The sequence below is a fragment of the Passer domesticus genome, chromosome Z (assembly GCF_036417665.1).
Source record: "Passer domesticus isolate bPasDom1 chromosome Z, bPasDom1.hap1, whole genome shotgun sequence".
In the NCBI taxonomy this organism is placed as follows: domain Eukaryota; kingdom Metazoa; phylum Chordata; class Aves; order Passeriformes; family Passeridae; genus Passer; species Passer domesticus.
The window spans coordinates 35,101,329-35,117,824 of record NC_087512.1 but is presented as its reverse complement, the minus strand read 5'-3'; the positions used below and the strand labels follow the sequence as shown (position 1 = coordinate 35,117,824).

The following is a 16,496-nucleotide window of genomic DNA, read 5'->3' as shown; positions in this document are numbered from 1 at the left end:
AGGTCCTTCTCCTCAGAGCTGCTTTCCAGCAGGTCAGCCCCAGCCTGTGCTGCTACCTGGGGTTCTTCCTCCCCAGGTGCAGGAGGCTGCATTTGCCTTTGTTGGATTTCAGACAGTTCTTGTGTGTCCCTCTCTCCACCCTCTGAAGGGCAGCACGGCCCTCTGGGGTATCGGCCGCTGCTGCCAGCTCTGTGTCACCAGTGAACTCGCTGAGGAGGCACCTGCCCCTTCACCAAGGCACTGATGGAGAAGTTAAGCAATATTACATTCAATATAGACTACTGGTGGACCAGTACTCCTGGTGGACTACTACTATTATTTAGTAGATAACTCTGTGAAATTAAAATTGCCTTGTTGAAAAAGAGAAGGCAGTAATTGAGAAGAATTACTAGCCCTGCTAAAATATGGACAGACTTGAATGCTTAAAGAGCCACTTAAAATTGAGGAAAGGACACCAGTCTTGATTCTGTTGATTACACAATGAACTCATTGTTCTATTTTAATATTACATTGTTCTATTTAGTACTACAAATCTTTATAATTGGTTCAGGTTTTGATCTTTCAAAACAGTCTTTTTTAAATTTTGCATCTTTGTCTTTTAAAAAACCTTATTTTAGACTGTATGTGAGTACTCATTATATTCAATGTTACCAGGCACAAGCCAAATCCAGTGCCATTCTGCAAAACCTATGCTATTGTGATACCTCACATTCTACGTAATTGCTGCACTTATTGTGAGTCTCTCAAATAGCAAATACAGAATTTTCCTTAACTGTACATAACAGGATCTGCATTACTAATAACTAGTACAGATAAAAAGAACTGGATTTGTGTGAAATTAAAGAGCAAAATCTTGCAAAGTTGAATGCACACTACCTTAATATCCAAAAGTATTCAGGTTCTCTTTATATGTCATGTACCTTGGAGCTGTTATGGTACTTAACATAATTCAAAGATACTCATGTGTTGATTTTATATTATCAAGATCCAGTTTGAAATTCTTATTTTAATCAAGTCAAAACAGTATCTTTACTGTGTTGAATGCTTTGTAAAAGACTAAGAGAGAAAGAAAATAGAAATGCATTGTAAAATACTTTTTCTGGAACCCTGATCACTTAAAATTTCTTTTGGGGTTAGTTTAGCTATGTGTGCCTTTGAGTATGTATTCCAGTATTTTTTTCATCTTTTACAGAAAGCCTTGTTAAGCTGTGAGGTGTGGCTAATTCTGTTCAGGCACTTTGGAAGTTGTAGGTTTTGAATAGGTAATTCAGACATGTTCCCTGTATCAATCTGTGAAGGGCAGGTCTTGATTTATCATGTTTGCTGTTGGAAATGAAACAGAACTGGCTCAGTGAGTTGATCAGACATTTTGGTATGCTTTTTAGCTCTTTTTCTATTAGGTAAACTGTTTTGATTCATTCAGAAAATCTAATGAAAAGCAGCCCAGTTTCTTCAACTCATCTATTGAATGTTCATCCCACAGACAAAGTAGAAGACAGTGAGTCAATCATTGAGGATCTCTACAGAAAACTTCCTGCCCAGTATTTCTCTTTTTGTTTTCCACTAGACTTTGGCTGCTTTTTCTGACTGTGGAGACTGCAAGTCTCTGGTGTTCCTCAGCAGAAGTTGTGGCTTAGACTGAGATCAAGAGGGCAGTAGTGATTACAACTTGCCTTACCCTCAAGCAACATGTGGAATTAGGAAGTTTGCAAACATCTCTCACCCCTTGCTAGTGTAATGTAATACAACAATCAGCAGTTGGACTGTGAGTCAGTGTGTCACACAGCTGCAGCAGCATGCGCTTCCCTGGGGTGGGTGCAATACAAAGGAAGAGTGACACAAAAATTGAGCTGGCAAATTACTACTTTCTCCTGGCTCAGCTGTTCTTTCCTCCCTAAGGCAGTTCACAGGTACTCCAATACAGGAAAAGAGGATATAGACTGAAGGAGGAGGAAGAGACATACCGTCATCATTTATTAAAGGTAGACAGCTGCTGAATTTCTGATTCAGGAAATGCCCTCATGGATAGAGAAAGGAGTGGTACAGGAAGCTACTTGGGCCACAGAGGATCCTGTTCCCAGGACTAAATGGAAATTGGTGAAAAATTTAATGGGTATTTTGCCATGATAGAAGAATATTCCAAGCTTTAAAGTGTTACAGAAATTAGAACAAACCCCTGCTCCCAAATTCAGCAATAGAAGGCTATGGTTGTTACTCATTGAAACCAAGTCCTTAAAAATGCTTTTAGGTCAAAGACTCCTACCCTGGAAAATGCAGTTCATATAGGATAAGGCTCATAAACTGCAGCATATTCTATCTCCCCCATTTTGAAATAATGGCAGTGCAGTGATACCAATGGTCTTACCAATGTGTAGTAAGTCTGCTTTTTATTCACTGGTTATGTTCATCTGACTTTCCACATAATTGTTCGAAGACAACCATTTATGAATTATTACAACTTGGCTTTTATGGCAAAGCTGCTGGTACTGTGTTGCCTGTAGCAACATTGCAGTTTTCTAAGCAGATCAGGCAATAAATTGCTTCAATTTTTCTTCTGCATGAAAACGTGTTAATATTTCTAACAACAACAAGTATCATCCATGTTTGTCTTTGAAAATTACGTCATTTATTTCTATGATGTCATTTATTTCTATGAACTATGTCAGAACTGTGAAAATAGCTCAACTAGGGGGACCGATTTCTTTTGTCTTCAGAAGCAGACAACTTCAGGTCTCCTTTTATTGTTTCTGCTCTAAGTCTAGAGATGGGACAGATTAGGATGTCCCTTGGCTGTGTTTGAAACCTCTGAGTTAACTTTCAAAATAACTGAGATTTCTATATTTTCTTCCCATACTTGAAATCCTGACTCAAAATTCAGCATGGTTAATGTGAATTTCTAAAGCAAAGCATCTGTCACTGAACAGAACATGTATTTTAATTTCATGCAGTGTTGGATATGTGCTAAGGTTTTCCTGTATCTCTTCCTTCCCTTCCTTCGTGGTTCCTTCTTATTGAAACTTTTTTTCAAGTTGACTTTTTTTTTATGCTTTCCTAAGGCTTGATTTGGTGACTTCCATTGCACATCAGGACCTTTGCAGGAAGGGCTGCTTAATAGCATCTTAAAAAGGCACTTAGTGCACATACATCTTCTAGAAGGGACTGTGTAAATGTGTAACACAAAATGGACTTAGTTGTAATACCAGATTGAAGATAGTGAAGTCTGTTTGATGTAACCACTGTTCTTTTTTCAGCTGAGGCTTTCCCAGGGCACTAGAGCACTGATAATTTCTCCTGAAATAAATTTGCCTTTTATGTTTTTTCTCTTTCTTTATTGGTACAGGGAACATTCAATTTCATTTTTTTACTTCTGTGGTAGAGAATTTTAATTGCTTGAAAGTTCTGGTCAAACACTTGAAATCTATCTGACCACACTTGTTCAAGACAATGAAGTTTCTTTAAGAAATGAGCAGACCCTGTAAGTGGGACATCAAAAGTAGTTGGCTGCAGCAGATTCACAATTCCCCCTTTCTATAACTTGTGAAGAAATCAATTGTTTGACTGCAGTGGAGAAATTTGTGTTCAGAACTTACTACTCTCTAGGGCTCAGAAATGTAACTGTGGTTTTGAGTGAGTTACCTTGTGTCAGCTGAACCCTAATACTTGCCTATGTACCTATCTGTAGCCTGGACCAAACATGACTTAACAGTGTCAAGTAAGCCTTGTCAGGATTTTGTGGAATTCATGCATTTTACCTTGTGTTTTCATGGGCTGATAGGAGCTTCTCTGATTCACTGTAGCTCAGCTGACACTAGGTAAATTCTGTGTGTGTCTGAGAACACAGAGAATGGTTTAATATTAATTTTAATTGACAGTCTTTATATAGCCTTTGTTTTCAACTTAGTTAGTTTTGGTGCTAGATGTTTCTGTCTGGTTATTTTTAACCCTCAGGAAGAACCTAAGAAAGTTCGATTTGACTATGACTTATTCCTGCACCTTGAAGGCCACCCACCTGTAAATCACCTGCGCTGTGAAAAGCTCACATTCAACAACCCGACAGAGGAATTCAGAAGAAAGCTGCTAAAGGCAGGAGGGGTGAGTCCTGCACCCGTGTCAAAAGCCATCACAATAAAGATGTTGCTGCTTGTTGCTGGTGCATGATTAGTATAATGAGAAAGATTGACCTAACAGTGAAATTAAGTGAAGTGTTTTTGTGATTAACTTCATACACAAGCTCGTATCTTTAAGTGCAGTGGGTAAACAAATGAGTGTGCATTCCTTAAATACATCATAGTGTACTTAAGGAATACTGGAGGATAAGGATTTAAAGATACTGGATGGAAGTAATAAGAAAATAAAATGTGTTTCATTGAAAGAGGTTCTATAGTTTTATATTAAGCAAAATTAATTCAGTAGTTATAAGGAAGAATGAGTCACATCTCTAACGAAAAACAAACCTACTTAAATCTGTGTAATATCGCAGAGTCTGAATCAGAAAAATGTACTGACTTCTTTATGTGTTGCCAGAATCAAGTGACATAAAAAAGCCAAAAGGAAGTTTGCCCATATGGAGGGATTAGAGGGTCCAAAAGGCCAAACCTTTAGATTTACACTTTGTCTGTGAAACTGTTCTGCTGTATTTCACACAATGATAGCGTATTTCATTGTGTCAGGAACAATCAGGGGCTCAGCCATGAGGTCTCCTAGGATTTGACTCCTCCTTGCTGGGGTGTGAAACTCTCTCTGGGCTCGGCTCCACTGCTGGGCCATCTTCATGGGCCCGACCTCTCACGTGTCAGGCTGGGGTGCTGCCTCTTGCCTCCTTCCACACACCACTGTGAAGAGCCTGTGTCTCCTCTGTTCCCTCTGATCAGTGCCCTGCTGATGGGAGGGAATGGAGGAGCTCATGCCCTCCTTGGATGCCCCTGACTCTATCCCTCCTTTCACCTGAGCCAGCCCTCGGCCTGTAGCTGCTTCTTGCTGCAGTCTCCAGCCCCACGGTCTCAGTTACCTCCTTTCACTTCCCACCATTTTGTTGATCGTGTTTGTGTTAAGAGATCCAAACTGTAGGCAGTATGTAGATAGGGTCTGACAAAAACAAAGTAGAGGATGTAGTTCTGACCGTCCCCTGGCTCCCAGGACTGTGACCACCTTGCAAGAACTGGGAGCCTGAAAGGCATTGTTGCTGCCTGGGCCCTGGCTCAGCTCATAGCCTGCCCAGGCCATTTTACAGCCCTAGCCTCTTGGCTGCAGGGATCTGCCTTGCTGGAGCACTTCTTGGTATTTGGCATTTGTCCTCATTTATTTCATGAGGCTGCTGTTAGCCTTTTCTTCCAGACTGCTGGGGTCCCTTCTGTAAGCCCGGCTTGCTGTGAAGTGTCAGATGCTTCACTTCCCAGTTGACTGTTATTTGCAGACTGCGTGAGTGTATTTTGCCTCCTTTACCAAGTCACTGACAGAGATCTTGAGAAAGACTTCATGCTCTGAAATTTTAAGTGTTAATGTCAGTGCCTATTTTATTTTGAACCAGCCATAACAAAAGTGGGTAGCCTTTTTTGGTACCTTTAGGCAATAGTAGGTTCTGCGCTGGAGATATGAGAGAGCTAGTGTGAGAATCTTCAATCTGCTGAAGAGATCCTTTGAAAACAGAGCAAAACCAAGTAGCATGTATAGCCTGAAAGATGCTGTTAGCCTCCTGAAGAACAGAACTGCTACATTTGTAGTTACATTGACATAGAAGCATGTGCAGTGTTTTCTGTTTGCATTTATAAGGTACAAGAGGCTTTTTAGTGTGTTTGCAAATAAAACATTGAGATTGTATTCTGGAAAACTTTATGAGCCATTGCTTTAATATTTGTTAACAACAGATTGGATAAGATTGATAAGTTTTAACCAGAAGTGTAATAAATTTAAGCCAGCAGTGGATTTGGAGTTGAGGAGTAATGGTCAAAAAGGTTAAAATAGAAAGCTTCCTTTTCATTGCTAGTTTTCTGAGCCTTTTGATTTTAGGTTTCTTGAGTTAACAAAAGCAAGAATGTTGCCTAAGTGTGAGCAACAAAATGTGTCATGTTTTGATCAAATTCTTTCCCTGAATATAGGGAATGACCAGTATGGTCATTCTTAAAATGCATGATTTCATTTCTTTTTTGTCTTCAGGATGCTTCAGAGTGCATGGCTTTTTCTTTTTCTCTTTCTCCATTTCCCCAGTTTCTTTTCAAGAAATTAATACCTTCTCATGACTGCATCCCTTTGTGGACTTCCTGATCTGAGAGTTTATCTGATCAGCTTGGCAGAAATAACGTAATAGCATTCTCTCTTTTAGGGACTCTAGTCCCTAAAAGTTTCTCTGAAAGGCTTACATCTCCTGGTGTTGAAAAGCCCATTATGCTTTATGAAATACTGGAAACAGGCTTTTTTGAATTCTGTAGAAACCCTGAAAAGCTTCTGACTTTCCCTTCTAAGTGAGTCTGTTGTACAGAGGGCATTAACTCATTTGTAACTTCCATGCTTTAGGCTGAGAAAAGCATTTAAGGGTGATCAAGTATGTGATGGGTTTTGCACTTATACAAATAAGTCCAGACAATTAATACTTCTAGCTTATGGCTACATTCAAGAAAGAAATAACAGTAACAAGTTGCTGAATTTTGATAGGCAAAGAATCTGACACAATTAGGCTCATGTCCTTCAAAATGAATGAGATACCATATTAATGTAAAACACTGAATGAGCGTTGAGTAAAATCCTTTAAAATGGTGAACTGTTGCTTACATGCTTTTAAATAATGGTCTAAATTACTTGATTTCTATGCACCTTGAAATCCAGGTCTGTTTCCTTTTCCTGCGTTTTTACATGGGCTGACTGATGTGAATTACAAAACATGATTATTTCTCATTTCCATAAACATATGCATATTACAAGTAGTATGTCCTTCTGGAGGGAGAACTGTAGGCTCACCTGGTACTTGCGTGCTGCCATATTCAGTGTAGTTTTATCTCTGTATTTGTCTTTTGCTGCAGATTCCTTTAATTATGTCTTGGATGATCCTAGCTCCCCATTTCTGTTACACATATACCTTGTGGCATCCCAAACGTGAACTAGTCAAGGTTATTTGCTACAGCCACTGTCCTTCTGTCTTTCAGGCTGAGAGAATTTTGTTACCCTTCTCCATCCTTCATGTCCAGTAAGGTGTGACTGGCTATCCTGTAGCTCACTGACATAGTAAGAGTAACACTGGGATACCTCAGGTGATTAAAAATTCTGAACTCAACTGTAGTACAGTTTTGCCACTGTGGCACTTGAGTTAGGCAAACAGGACATTTAGGGTAGTACCAATCATGTAGATTAGCTCTGTAAAATATTTGTATCTTAGCATTTTATTTGATATCACTAGAATTGAAGCATAAATGTGCAGTCAGTCTTCATTATTGGGAGTTCACCAACTTGATTTCTTTTCCAAGAGGCAGTTACATTTTCAGGCCTTAGAAGAAGGATTTGATTTGGCTTCAGAGATTCTCTAATCAAGAAGGTAATTAGAAACCTTTGGTTCTGTCTTAAGCTATGTCCAGTTAGCAAAGTTTTCCACCTTCAAAAATATATTTTTTACACTGAACTTCCCACAGCCCCTTGAAAAGATTTAGTTACGCTCAAATCCATCTCCACCATTCACCTGTTTTCAGTTGGCTTATTCTTCTAATTAAAAAAAAGAAAGAAAATGTTTTCAAAATTACACTGGACAAATTCAACGAAACCATACATTGTTTAGATTCTATACCTTTGTAAATATATATATATATATATGTTCTGAATGACATTCCTTTTACAAAGGTTTGCTGTGCAAATGATGCCGCTGAGAATTTTCTGTACCATTTACTCAGTGTGGTACCTCATCATCTGTAGCTACCAGGTGTACATGTATACCCATATGAATTAGCAACCTGTTGCTTGAAATTCCCAAGGATACCCTGGATACAGGTGACTACTTTTAGTTGATCCATGTCTTACCAAGCAAGTTATCAAGCTACTGGAAGTGAAAGAACTGTATGCATGCAGTCTCCTACACAGCTCATCCTGTAGGCACAGCATGGAATTATGCCTGAGCAGGTACAGTAGGATTAAAATTTTGATCATGTATACACCAGTAAGTGTTGACCTTTACGCGGTCATTCCTTCCTAGATTTTTCAGTCACCTTTTGTGATCAGTTTCAGCCTTAGAATCTGAGAGACCCCAAGGAAGAAGAGATGGCGCAGGGATTGCTGCATATGGATTTCAGAAGAAAACCGACACTGGGAAATTACAGTGATTGAGAAAAACCTTCAAATTTGAAGTAGATTTTGAATGCTGAATCCCACGGAAAACACAAAGAGTCTGATTCAATTTGTGTATTTTATATTGTCAGTAGTATCAGTTTTATTGCTTTTTTGGATTGCAATTTTTTCAATTGCAAGACAATATTGAAAATTACATCTAGTCTGTTTAGTGAGCTAGTAAAAATAAATTAATTTTGAAGATGCTGAATGATAGCTGCCTAACATTTTAGAATTAAATTTTGCCACTGGAAAAAAAAGATTTGCTCAGGCATCACTTGTTTGAATATGATGTTACAAATAACTTAATTTCAATTCTTACAGGAAAAAGTAGTGAAAATATTTTCAGTCTACATTACGATAGTTTGATACTGCCTCTCTCTCATAGCTGCAGATGCATAAACAAAAATATTTGTATTTGCAAGTTTAATTGGAAGTTAAATATTTCTGCCTTTTTGGCAGGAGATTCAAAATCAGTTGTTTAATCCAGAAGTGTATAGACAAAATTTAATAGTTGACTTTTCTTTCCTAAAAGGAAAAGACCTTTCTCTACCCCTTAGAGAGCAGTTAACACGGTGGGCAAAATAGTAAAATTCACTACTTCATTACAAATGCAAAGGCCTGTTAATGGTTTGAGGTTTTATGTTTACAGGATGCAAGAAATAGGTGACTTTTGGAGTAGAAATTATTCTATTTAGTAACAGATGAGTCCTTTATTGTTGCTTTCTTTAAAATTCGTTAGGAAATATAAGAACACTGCTTCTGTAACAAGACAGCTCTTTTCTTAAAGACAGTTAATCTGTTAATAAGTGGGAGAGACAAAGACTTATTCTGAGAGGGATGCAATTTTTAGAGAAATTATCAAGGTAAAAATGTAGGTTTTGCCAAAACCCACTGCATTCTGTTGTTTGAGGTTTTTTCATGTCTTTGTGGTTTTATGTTTGAGAAATGTCTTTTCAGTCAGTTGGGATGTCTGCATAGTGCCAGTTTTAAAAGATGTTCATAATCCATGTAATGAAGATTAAATTGTGGGGATTTCCCTCTTTTCACCATCCTCCCTATTTCCTGACAAATTCCTCTGTATCGGTTTGAATAGCTGGCTTCTACCCAGAACCAGCCTTAGGTGTAATGCTGCTCTAGGGAAGGGATTATCTTTGATCTTGTGCTTTTTATATTTAGGTAATTGAATTTTCTTGAACTACATATTGCTTGACTTAGAAGCAAAGTAAAATTTTAACATTTTTTAAAATATTGCTTTAAATATAAATAATAGTTGTTCAGGATTACTATATTTTTAGCTAATGATTTATATTTTGGAACTTCAGCCTTAATGGGACTTGTATGACCGCTAGGTTTTTTCTTAGCAGTGTGTTACCGTCTGGAATTTCAAAATACAGGTCCACATGCCCACGTTGTGTAGCTCATGCTGGGGTCTATGCTGTTTTTTCATCATCATGACTTTAGGTATTAGTATTGCAGTGGTCATTTAAAATCATTACTACTTTCCCCCCAACTCTTTAATTTTGAAAAAAGTGATGTGTAGGAACCTGTTAGTCACTGTAAAATGATAACAGGGTGTGGCGACCCAGAGCCAAAGAGGTCCAGTTATCTGCTACTGATGCATGATGAGTATAACTAATGATGAGTGCTGCAGAAATGTTGTAGTAATGGTTCATTTTGCCTAGAATTCTAACAGGTGTCTTGTAGTTTTTACTGAAAATGCTGTTGGAATTTTTCTGCAGCACACTGTGGTAAAGCTCACTGCCTGTGCTGAATATACTGTATGAGCATGTTCTTTGATGAGCAGCTTGGTAAATTAAACTGTAACAGATAGCTTGGTGTGGATCTGATTATTGCAGCTTCATCGATGGCCTCCTTTCATTCAGGAAAATGAAAAGCTAGGGACAGACAACAGATTTTTGATAGTGGCTCATTCACCTGCAGGAGCTCTAGTGTGCATTAATAAGGAAATTGTATTGGTCTGGACCTGTGACAGCTCACACAGTTCCTGAGTAAATATATATGGGCGGTGGTAGATCTGTGACTCCTATGCATCAGGGTTGGCACAGTCATAAAATAGTTGCAGTTGGAAAGAGCCTTTACAGGTTATCTAGTGGGCAGGGGCATCTCCAACTAGATCATGCTGCTCAGAGCCCCATCCCCTCGACCTTCAGTGTTCCCAGGGATGGGGTGTTCACTACATCTCAGTGCAGTGTGTTCCAGTGGTTCACCACCCTCGTTGAAAAAAATTACATTGTTATAGCTAGTCTAAATTTACCCTATTTAAGTTTCCAACTACTATCCCTTGTCCTGTTGCAACAGGACCTGCTAAAAAGTCATCCTCCAGTTCTCGTAAAGCCCTGCTTTAGCTACTGAAAGGCTGCTATAAAATCTTCCCTGAGCTTCTCTTCTCCAAGCTGAACAGTCCCAACTCTTTCAGCTTGTCCTCATAAGAACAGTGCTTCATTCCTCTAACCATGTTGGTGTCCCTCCTGCGGAGTTGCTCCATCGGTTTCATGTCCTTCCTGTGCTGGGACCCCAGAGCTGATGCAGCCCTGCAAGTTGGCTCTCAGCAGAGCAGAGGGGCAGAATCCCCTCCCTGGCCCTGCTGCCCACGCTGCTTTGGATGCAGCCCAGGATATGTTTGGCTTTCTGGGCTGGGAGTGCTCATTGCTGGGTCATGTCCAGCCTCTCATCCCCCAGCACCCCCAAGTCCTTCTCCCCAGGGCTGCTCTCCATCTCTGTCTGTTCATCCCACAGCCTAGACTGGTATTAGAGGTTGCCCTGGCCCAGGTGCAGCACCTTGCAATTGTGTGCGTTTGTAGTAATGGGCAATAAAAGAAGATCAGCTTTCCATAGAACATTTTAAGATTGTTCCACATTCCTCATGTTATAAGGACATGAAAAGCAAGGTTTTGTTTTGAAGGTGAGTTTTTCTTGTTGGGTACACAGGTACTCCAAGTTTTCAAGCATGTATTGGTAGATAAATGTTATCTCCAAAAGGTCAATTTTTTCTTTTTTGTAAGGAAACTTCAGAGTCAGTTGTTAGTAGGTTTAGTACAAGCTATTATGATTCACTAGGTATGGCAATTTCATAGTTTTCCCCGAATTGCTGGAAGAGGAATAGTGGAGGAAGGTTCCTGATTATATTATGGTAATTGGTAGTCCACAGTTGTTCACTGATTTATTCCTTTTTTCAGAAGTACATAGAACTACTTTAATTAAATGCATGGCAGTTTTTCTTTCCAGAGCATGTCTTGAGTAGCAGATTGGAATGTCCTTAGAAATACCCTGAGAGAAACTGTACAAGGGCAGGTATTGTTAAGATAAGGGAGAATGGCTTCAAACTGAGAGTAAGTTTAGATATTAGGAAGACATTATTTACTCTGATGGTGAGGAGGCACTGGAACAAGTTGCCCAGAGAAGTTGTGGTTTCCCCATTCCTTGGAGTTGGGATGGCAGTTTGAACAACCGGATGTAGTGAAATGTGTCCCTGCCCACAGCAGGGGGAATGGAACAGGATGATCTTTAATGTCCCTTCCAACCAAACCGTTCTATGCTTCTAAGTTGCCAGCAGTTCGGATGTTATGGATAGTGGTCACTTCAGGTTGATAATTCCTACACAATAGTGTGAATTTCAGTGGATCTTCTCTATGCACTGATTGTGGGGAAAATGTTGTTTTTCATTTCAAGCAACTGGTAGACAAAGTTTTTAAATGCAAGCTCAACAGCTGAAGGATAGTGAAGTGAGTTGTTGGTGAACTAGAGGCAAGGTATTAGTACCAGCAGAGCAGTTAGATTATGTGAGAGGGATCATCAGCCCCCCTTTGAGGAAGTTGTGGGCTGCAGTGGAGTCATCCCTCAGCCTTCTGTTCTCAAGCTGAACAAGTCAAGTGATGTCAACTGCCTCTCACCCTGCTGGTTGCCCTCTTCTGTACACTCTTGAGTAGTCTAATGATGTCCTTGTTGTGCTGAGGTGCCACAGCTGCATGCAGGACTCAAGATGAGGTTACACCTGCAGAGTAGAGTGGGACAATCACCTCCCGTCACATGTTTCTCCATACAGCCTATTCTGCTGTTTCTGTGTTATTTATACCCTGGTATTAAACTATGAAACCAACTGTTCTCCCTTGGCCATCTTTCTGGTGCTTATCCAGTACCAGGTCTCCTAAAGCTCACTTTTAAAAAACACTTAAAATATTTGTGGGCAAGCCCAACTAATGCCCTACTTTTACGCGCTGTATTACTGTTACCATTTGCCCCATGAAAGACAAGCTTTGAGATTAGCTAAATCTCTGCTAAATAAAGTCAAGCAAAATCTTTGAGGGAACAGCAAAACTGTAACTAGAAGTTCATTTTTTTGCATACTGGTGAATTCAGAGTGTGGTTATATGGTTGTTTAAATTGACTTGTTTAGTGACTGCTGTTGTCTCACCTTGCTTCATTGATATCAGTCAATGTCTTATTCCACCAGTCTGGCTGATCCCACTTAGCTGTTGACTTTAGAAGGGACCAAGAAGAATCAGTCATGTTCCTGACTTTTGCCACTGAAGTGATTCATTGTGGGTCCAGCCAAGTACCAGCTGCAGGTGTCCTTTGCTGCCTGGCTGAAGCACAGGCTACAGCATCCCCTCTCTTGAGCTGTATCTCTAGGTGTAAGCTGTAAGGCAGCAGGGTAATTGCAATGCAGGAAGGAGGAAAAAAGTTTATATAGGCTGTGCTGGAGAGTTACTGCTATGCTACCAGTGAGCTTGCATTCTTGATGCAGTAGTGTCTGGCTGTGGTATGCTCATTCCCACCTTTTCCATCTTTGGTGTAGCCTTGGTTTAATAGAGGCACATACGTAGATATTCCCACAGTCAAGCAGTGTGTGTTGCCAGTGTGCTAGAAGCAATGTGAAAAAAGGACTTGCTCTGAAAGCTGGCAGAAGTGCATGAGCCTGTGATTCTGTGTTTGACTAATGCCTGGACAAAGGGCAGCTACCCACTGCAGAAATTTATGTAATTCTGTCAGCTGAGGTCTTCCAGTAACTTAAATTGGATGTATAGTTGTCACTTCCCTAAATTTAGCCAAAATGGAAATGCATATTAATTCAAAAAGGTGTTGATAATATAGGGGCTTTCTACATAGATGATCTTGACAAAGAAAACAAACATATTGGATGTTATTTAGTGCTAATATTAACATCTTTTTTTGAGAGGTTGAAGTAATTTTTTTTTTTTTTTTTTAGTGTTATAATGGGCTTAAGGAGGCACATATACTTCTTCTGTCAGAAATCTTTTCGGAAGAGAAGTGTGCATTTTTTATCATAGGGGCCAAAGAGCTAATTTTACATGACACTTTATGGTCTCTTGTCATTTTCTTGTCAGCTTTAAATATGGTATAGTCTGTAGTCTGTCTTAACTGCATGCATTGTTAATCACATTAAAATTTTGAATTTACAGTTGCTATTTTTTGTAATGATTTATCATGAAATAACATCTGCAGGATTCAGTACACTGAAATTTTTAGTTTTATTTTTTAGTGTTTTTAGGGTTCATGGTTTGGTATGTCCAGATTTTATTTTCCAAAACCACTACAGGATTTATTTTCTCCTGCATGTAACCAGATTTGCCGAATCAGACCTCACATGGTATTAATTCCTCACATGGTTCATTCCATCCCTCTAAATCTTTCTGTAGACTGTCATCCTGTTTGAAACAGTCTGTAATATGGAGACTGTTAATGATCCAAATACTTGCCAGAAACTGAGATATCTTAAATTCCCTACACTTTGGAAAAAAAAGTCAGCTTTCTAAGAATGCTTGTGTACAATCATGAATATATGAATATTTCCAAACTGTAATGTTTCTGAATTTTAAAAAGAAAATTTGTGCAGTGATTAAACCTCAATAAGTTTGTTTCAGTGGATCAGGCTTCTATGCTTTGGGGAGAAAATGGCAGCTTCCAACACTAGGAGAAAGAATTTCTGGCAGAGTTTTTGTTTTTTTGGTTTTAATTTCAGGGTAGGGCAAACCCTGATTCTCCTGACTAAATTTTTCTTCTACATGGATTTGCATATTTTTGTCATATGAATATATGAACAAAATTATTTTGGGCAATAAAATATCTACTTAAACTCTGTAATTAATAAGTAACTTCGCTTTATTTCTGAATGACTTTGATTTTATGCAAATGATACATTCTATTAAATTTGTGGCTTTAAAAATACTGCAGAGTTTGACTTAAAGAACAATACTATTCAACACCCATTTGACATTTTCTGTGAGGGAAAGTAATGCTAAATACATGCATTTTCTCTACCTGTTGCCCAGGTTTATGGTATGCACATGTGCCTATAGATTTTCCAACTGGCTGATTGTTTTTGTTAGCTTGTGCCTTCTCTTGTATTCAGCTGAGCTTAATGCAACTAAACACCTTGGCAAATTGAGATAAAAAGACCTTTCTCCTGCTAAAGGATCACTTATTGTGATTCACAATAACTAATTACAATCAAAAATGCCATTATTGCAAGAAGAATGTCGTTGCTTTTGGACAGATGATTTTTTCAGAGCTTTGGCTTTTGGCAGACTCTGGTTTAGAACAGCTTAATTGCCTTCTTCCTCTGCCTTTGCCATCTAGCTACAGTGTTGAAAGCAGGCTGATGAAAAAAAAATTATTACCTGGACGTGTCTCTTCATATTCCTCAATCTACCATGTATCTTTTGAGCAAAGGGGTCTGCAACGAGATTAATTTTTAGAGGTGTTTAAATAATTTATTTTTTTTTTTAAATTGAAAGCCTGTCTTCAGGAACCTGTATGCAATAAAATATCATCCTGACTTGGAGAGGTAACATTGGAATATGCATACCTATGTCCTTGATTTCCCAGTATTTTAATGTAATGTATATGAGGTGTGTGATGGGTCAGCTCATTCCTGCCCCCTGAGTCAGAGGATGTTTTGAAGAGGCAAGGATAAACACATAGGATATCCACAAAACCAGTGTCACTTCGTGCATGGGAACCTTGGGAAGAGAGACATGTTTCCTTGCAGGTGTAGAGCTCTAAATCTTCTTTCCAGCTTTGCAGGGTTTGTCAGACAGGTAAGCTGTCTCTAGCATTTAGGGCCTTGAAACAATAGATAAATGAATGGCTGTAGTAGGAATCATAAAATCCAGACACAGCAGTAGTGTAGCAGAGGACAGAATCTTAACTGGGTTTCCCAGAGGCAGACAGAATAATCTTTACATGTCAGGTAACTGCTCAGCAGTAGCTGATTTACTTGTGCTTTCTAGAAATGATCTGTTTGTACTTAAGTCTTTAAAATCAAGAAAGGGAGCTAGACCCTCTTAACAGCAAACTCTGTGCTTGCTTACCGGTCACACAGTTTACTGTACTCTAGGTAACACAGAAGTCTGACGTTAGAAGCTGAAGTTATAAACATACTGCTTTTACTTTAAAACCTTAATCTGTTTTTACAGTGTGTCTTTGTGGTGGGTTAACCTTGGGTAAGATGCTTGGTCACTCACTCTTCCTCCTCTGCCTCTCGGGGCAGGGAGAGAGGATAGATTGGGAAGGCTCATGGGTCAGGATGCAGGCAGGGAGATTGCTTACCAGTTAATATCATGGGAAAAACCAGACTCTTTTGGGGGAAAATGAATTATTGATTATCAGTGTGATTTCATTAAACTGCCTCCTCTTCAGAAGAAACATGGATATTGTTTGTTGGACTTCTCCTACCAGTGTGATTTTCTAGGCAGGTGAGACTTTGTTCTTGTGGTAATGTTTTACTGACATGCTTTCCCTCTTACAACAGATGATGGTAATGTCAGATGGCACATCGTTTTCTTCAGGGCAGAGCCTTCATCTCCCCAGCCTTCCCAGTAACTCTCTGTCTTTTTCTGAAGCGAAGAAGAAATCATCTCATGGGCCAAAGGTGAGACTAATTTCGCTAGAAGATAGTTGAGCCAAAAGTGCTTCTCCTGACAATTAAATTAATTTTTTAAAAATTCTACGTGTTTTTTGCAATGTTTTAATTGCTAGGCCAGTGATAGCAGCTCTTGACATTTCTTTGCTCAGGATGGCTGTGAGAACGGCTGCTAGTGACAGTTCTCTGGTTTTCTTACTTGTACAGTTGTTTTACTCTTGTTCCAGAAGAAGTTGTAATGGTATCTTGTAGAGTTGGAGGATTACAGTGATGGAAGTATGATCAGTGG

The 16,496-nt window shown here is 39.1% G+C and overlaps 1 protein-coding gene and 1 long non-coding RNA gene across 8 annotated transcripts in view; both read left to right on the top strand.

Annotated features, from left to right (window-relative positions):
- MLLT3 (MLLT3 super elongation complex subunit) overlaps positions 1–16,496 on the top strand; it is a 117,497-nt gene that overhangs the window by 56,609 nt on the left and 44,392 nt on the right. For 3 of the 6 annotated variants that reach the window (XR_010352240.1, XM_064403064.1, XM_064403067.1), the window contains 2 exons: positions 3,949–4,092; positions 16,097–16,216. Coding sequence is in view for 5 of the 6 variants with exons in the window: in XM_064403064.1 (XP_064259134.1) it covers positions 3,949–4,092; positions 16,097–16,216 (264 nt within the window). In the remaining variant the exon portion in view is untranslated. Of the gene's footprint in view, positions 1–1,962; positions 1,983–3,948; positions 4,093–16,096; positions 16,217–16,496 lie in introns of those variants that run through there. The other 3 variants (XM_064403068.1, XM_064403066.1, XM_064403065.1) reach the window with 3 other exon arrangements.
- Positions 4,103–8,033, top strand: LOC135289472 (uncharacterized). 2 transcript variants are annotated; one of them, XR_010352243.1, is made up of 3 exons: positions 4,103–7,241; positions 7,455–7,522; positions 7,953–8,033. It is a non-coding gene; the product is annotated as an uncharacterized LOC135289472 (long non-coding RNA). The 2 variants fall into 2 exon arrangements; XR_010352242.1 differs by having other exon boundaries at positions 4,103–7,522.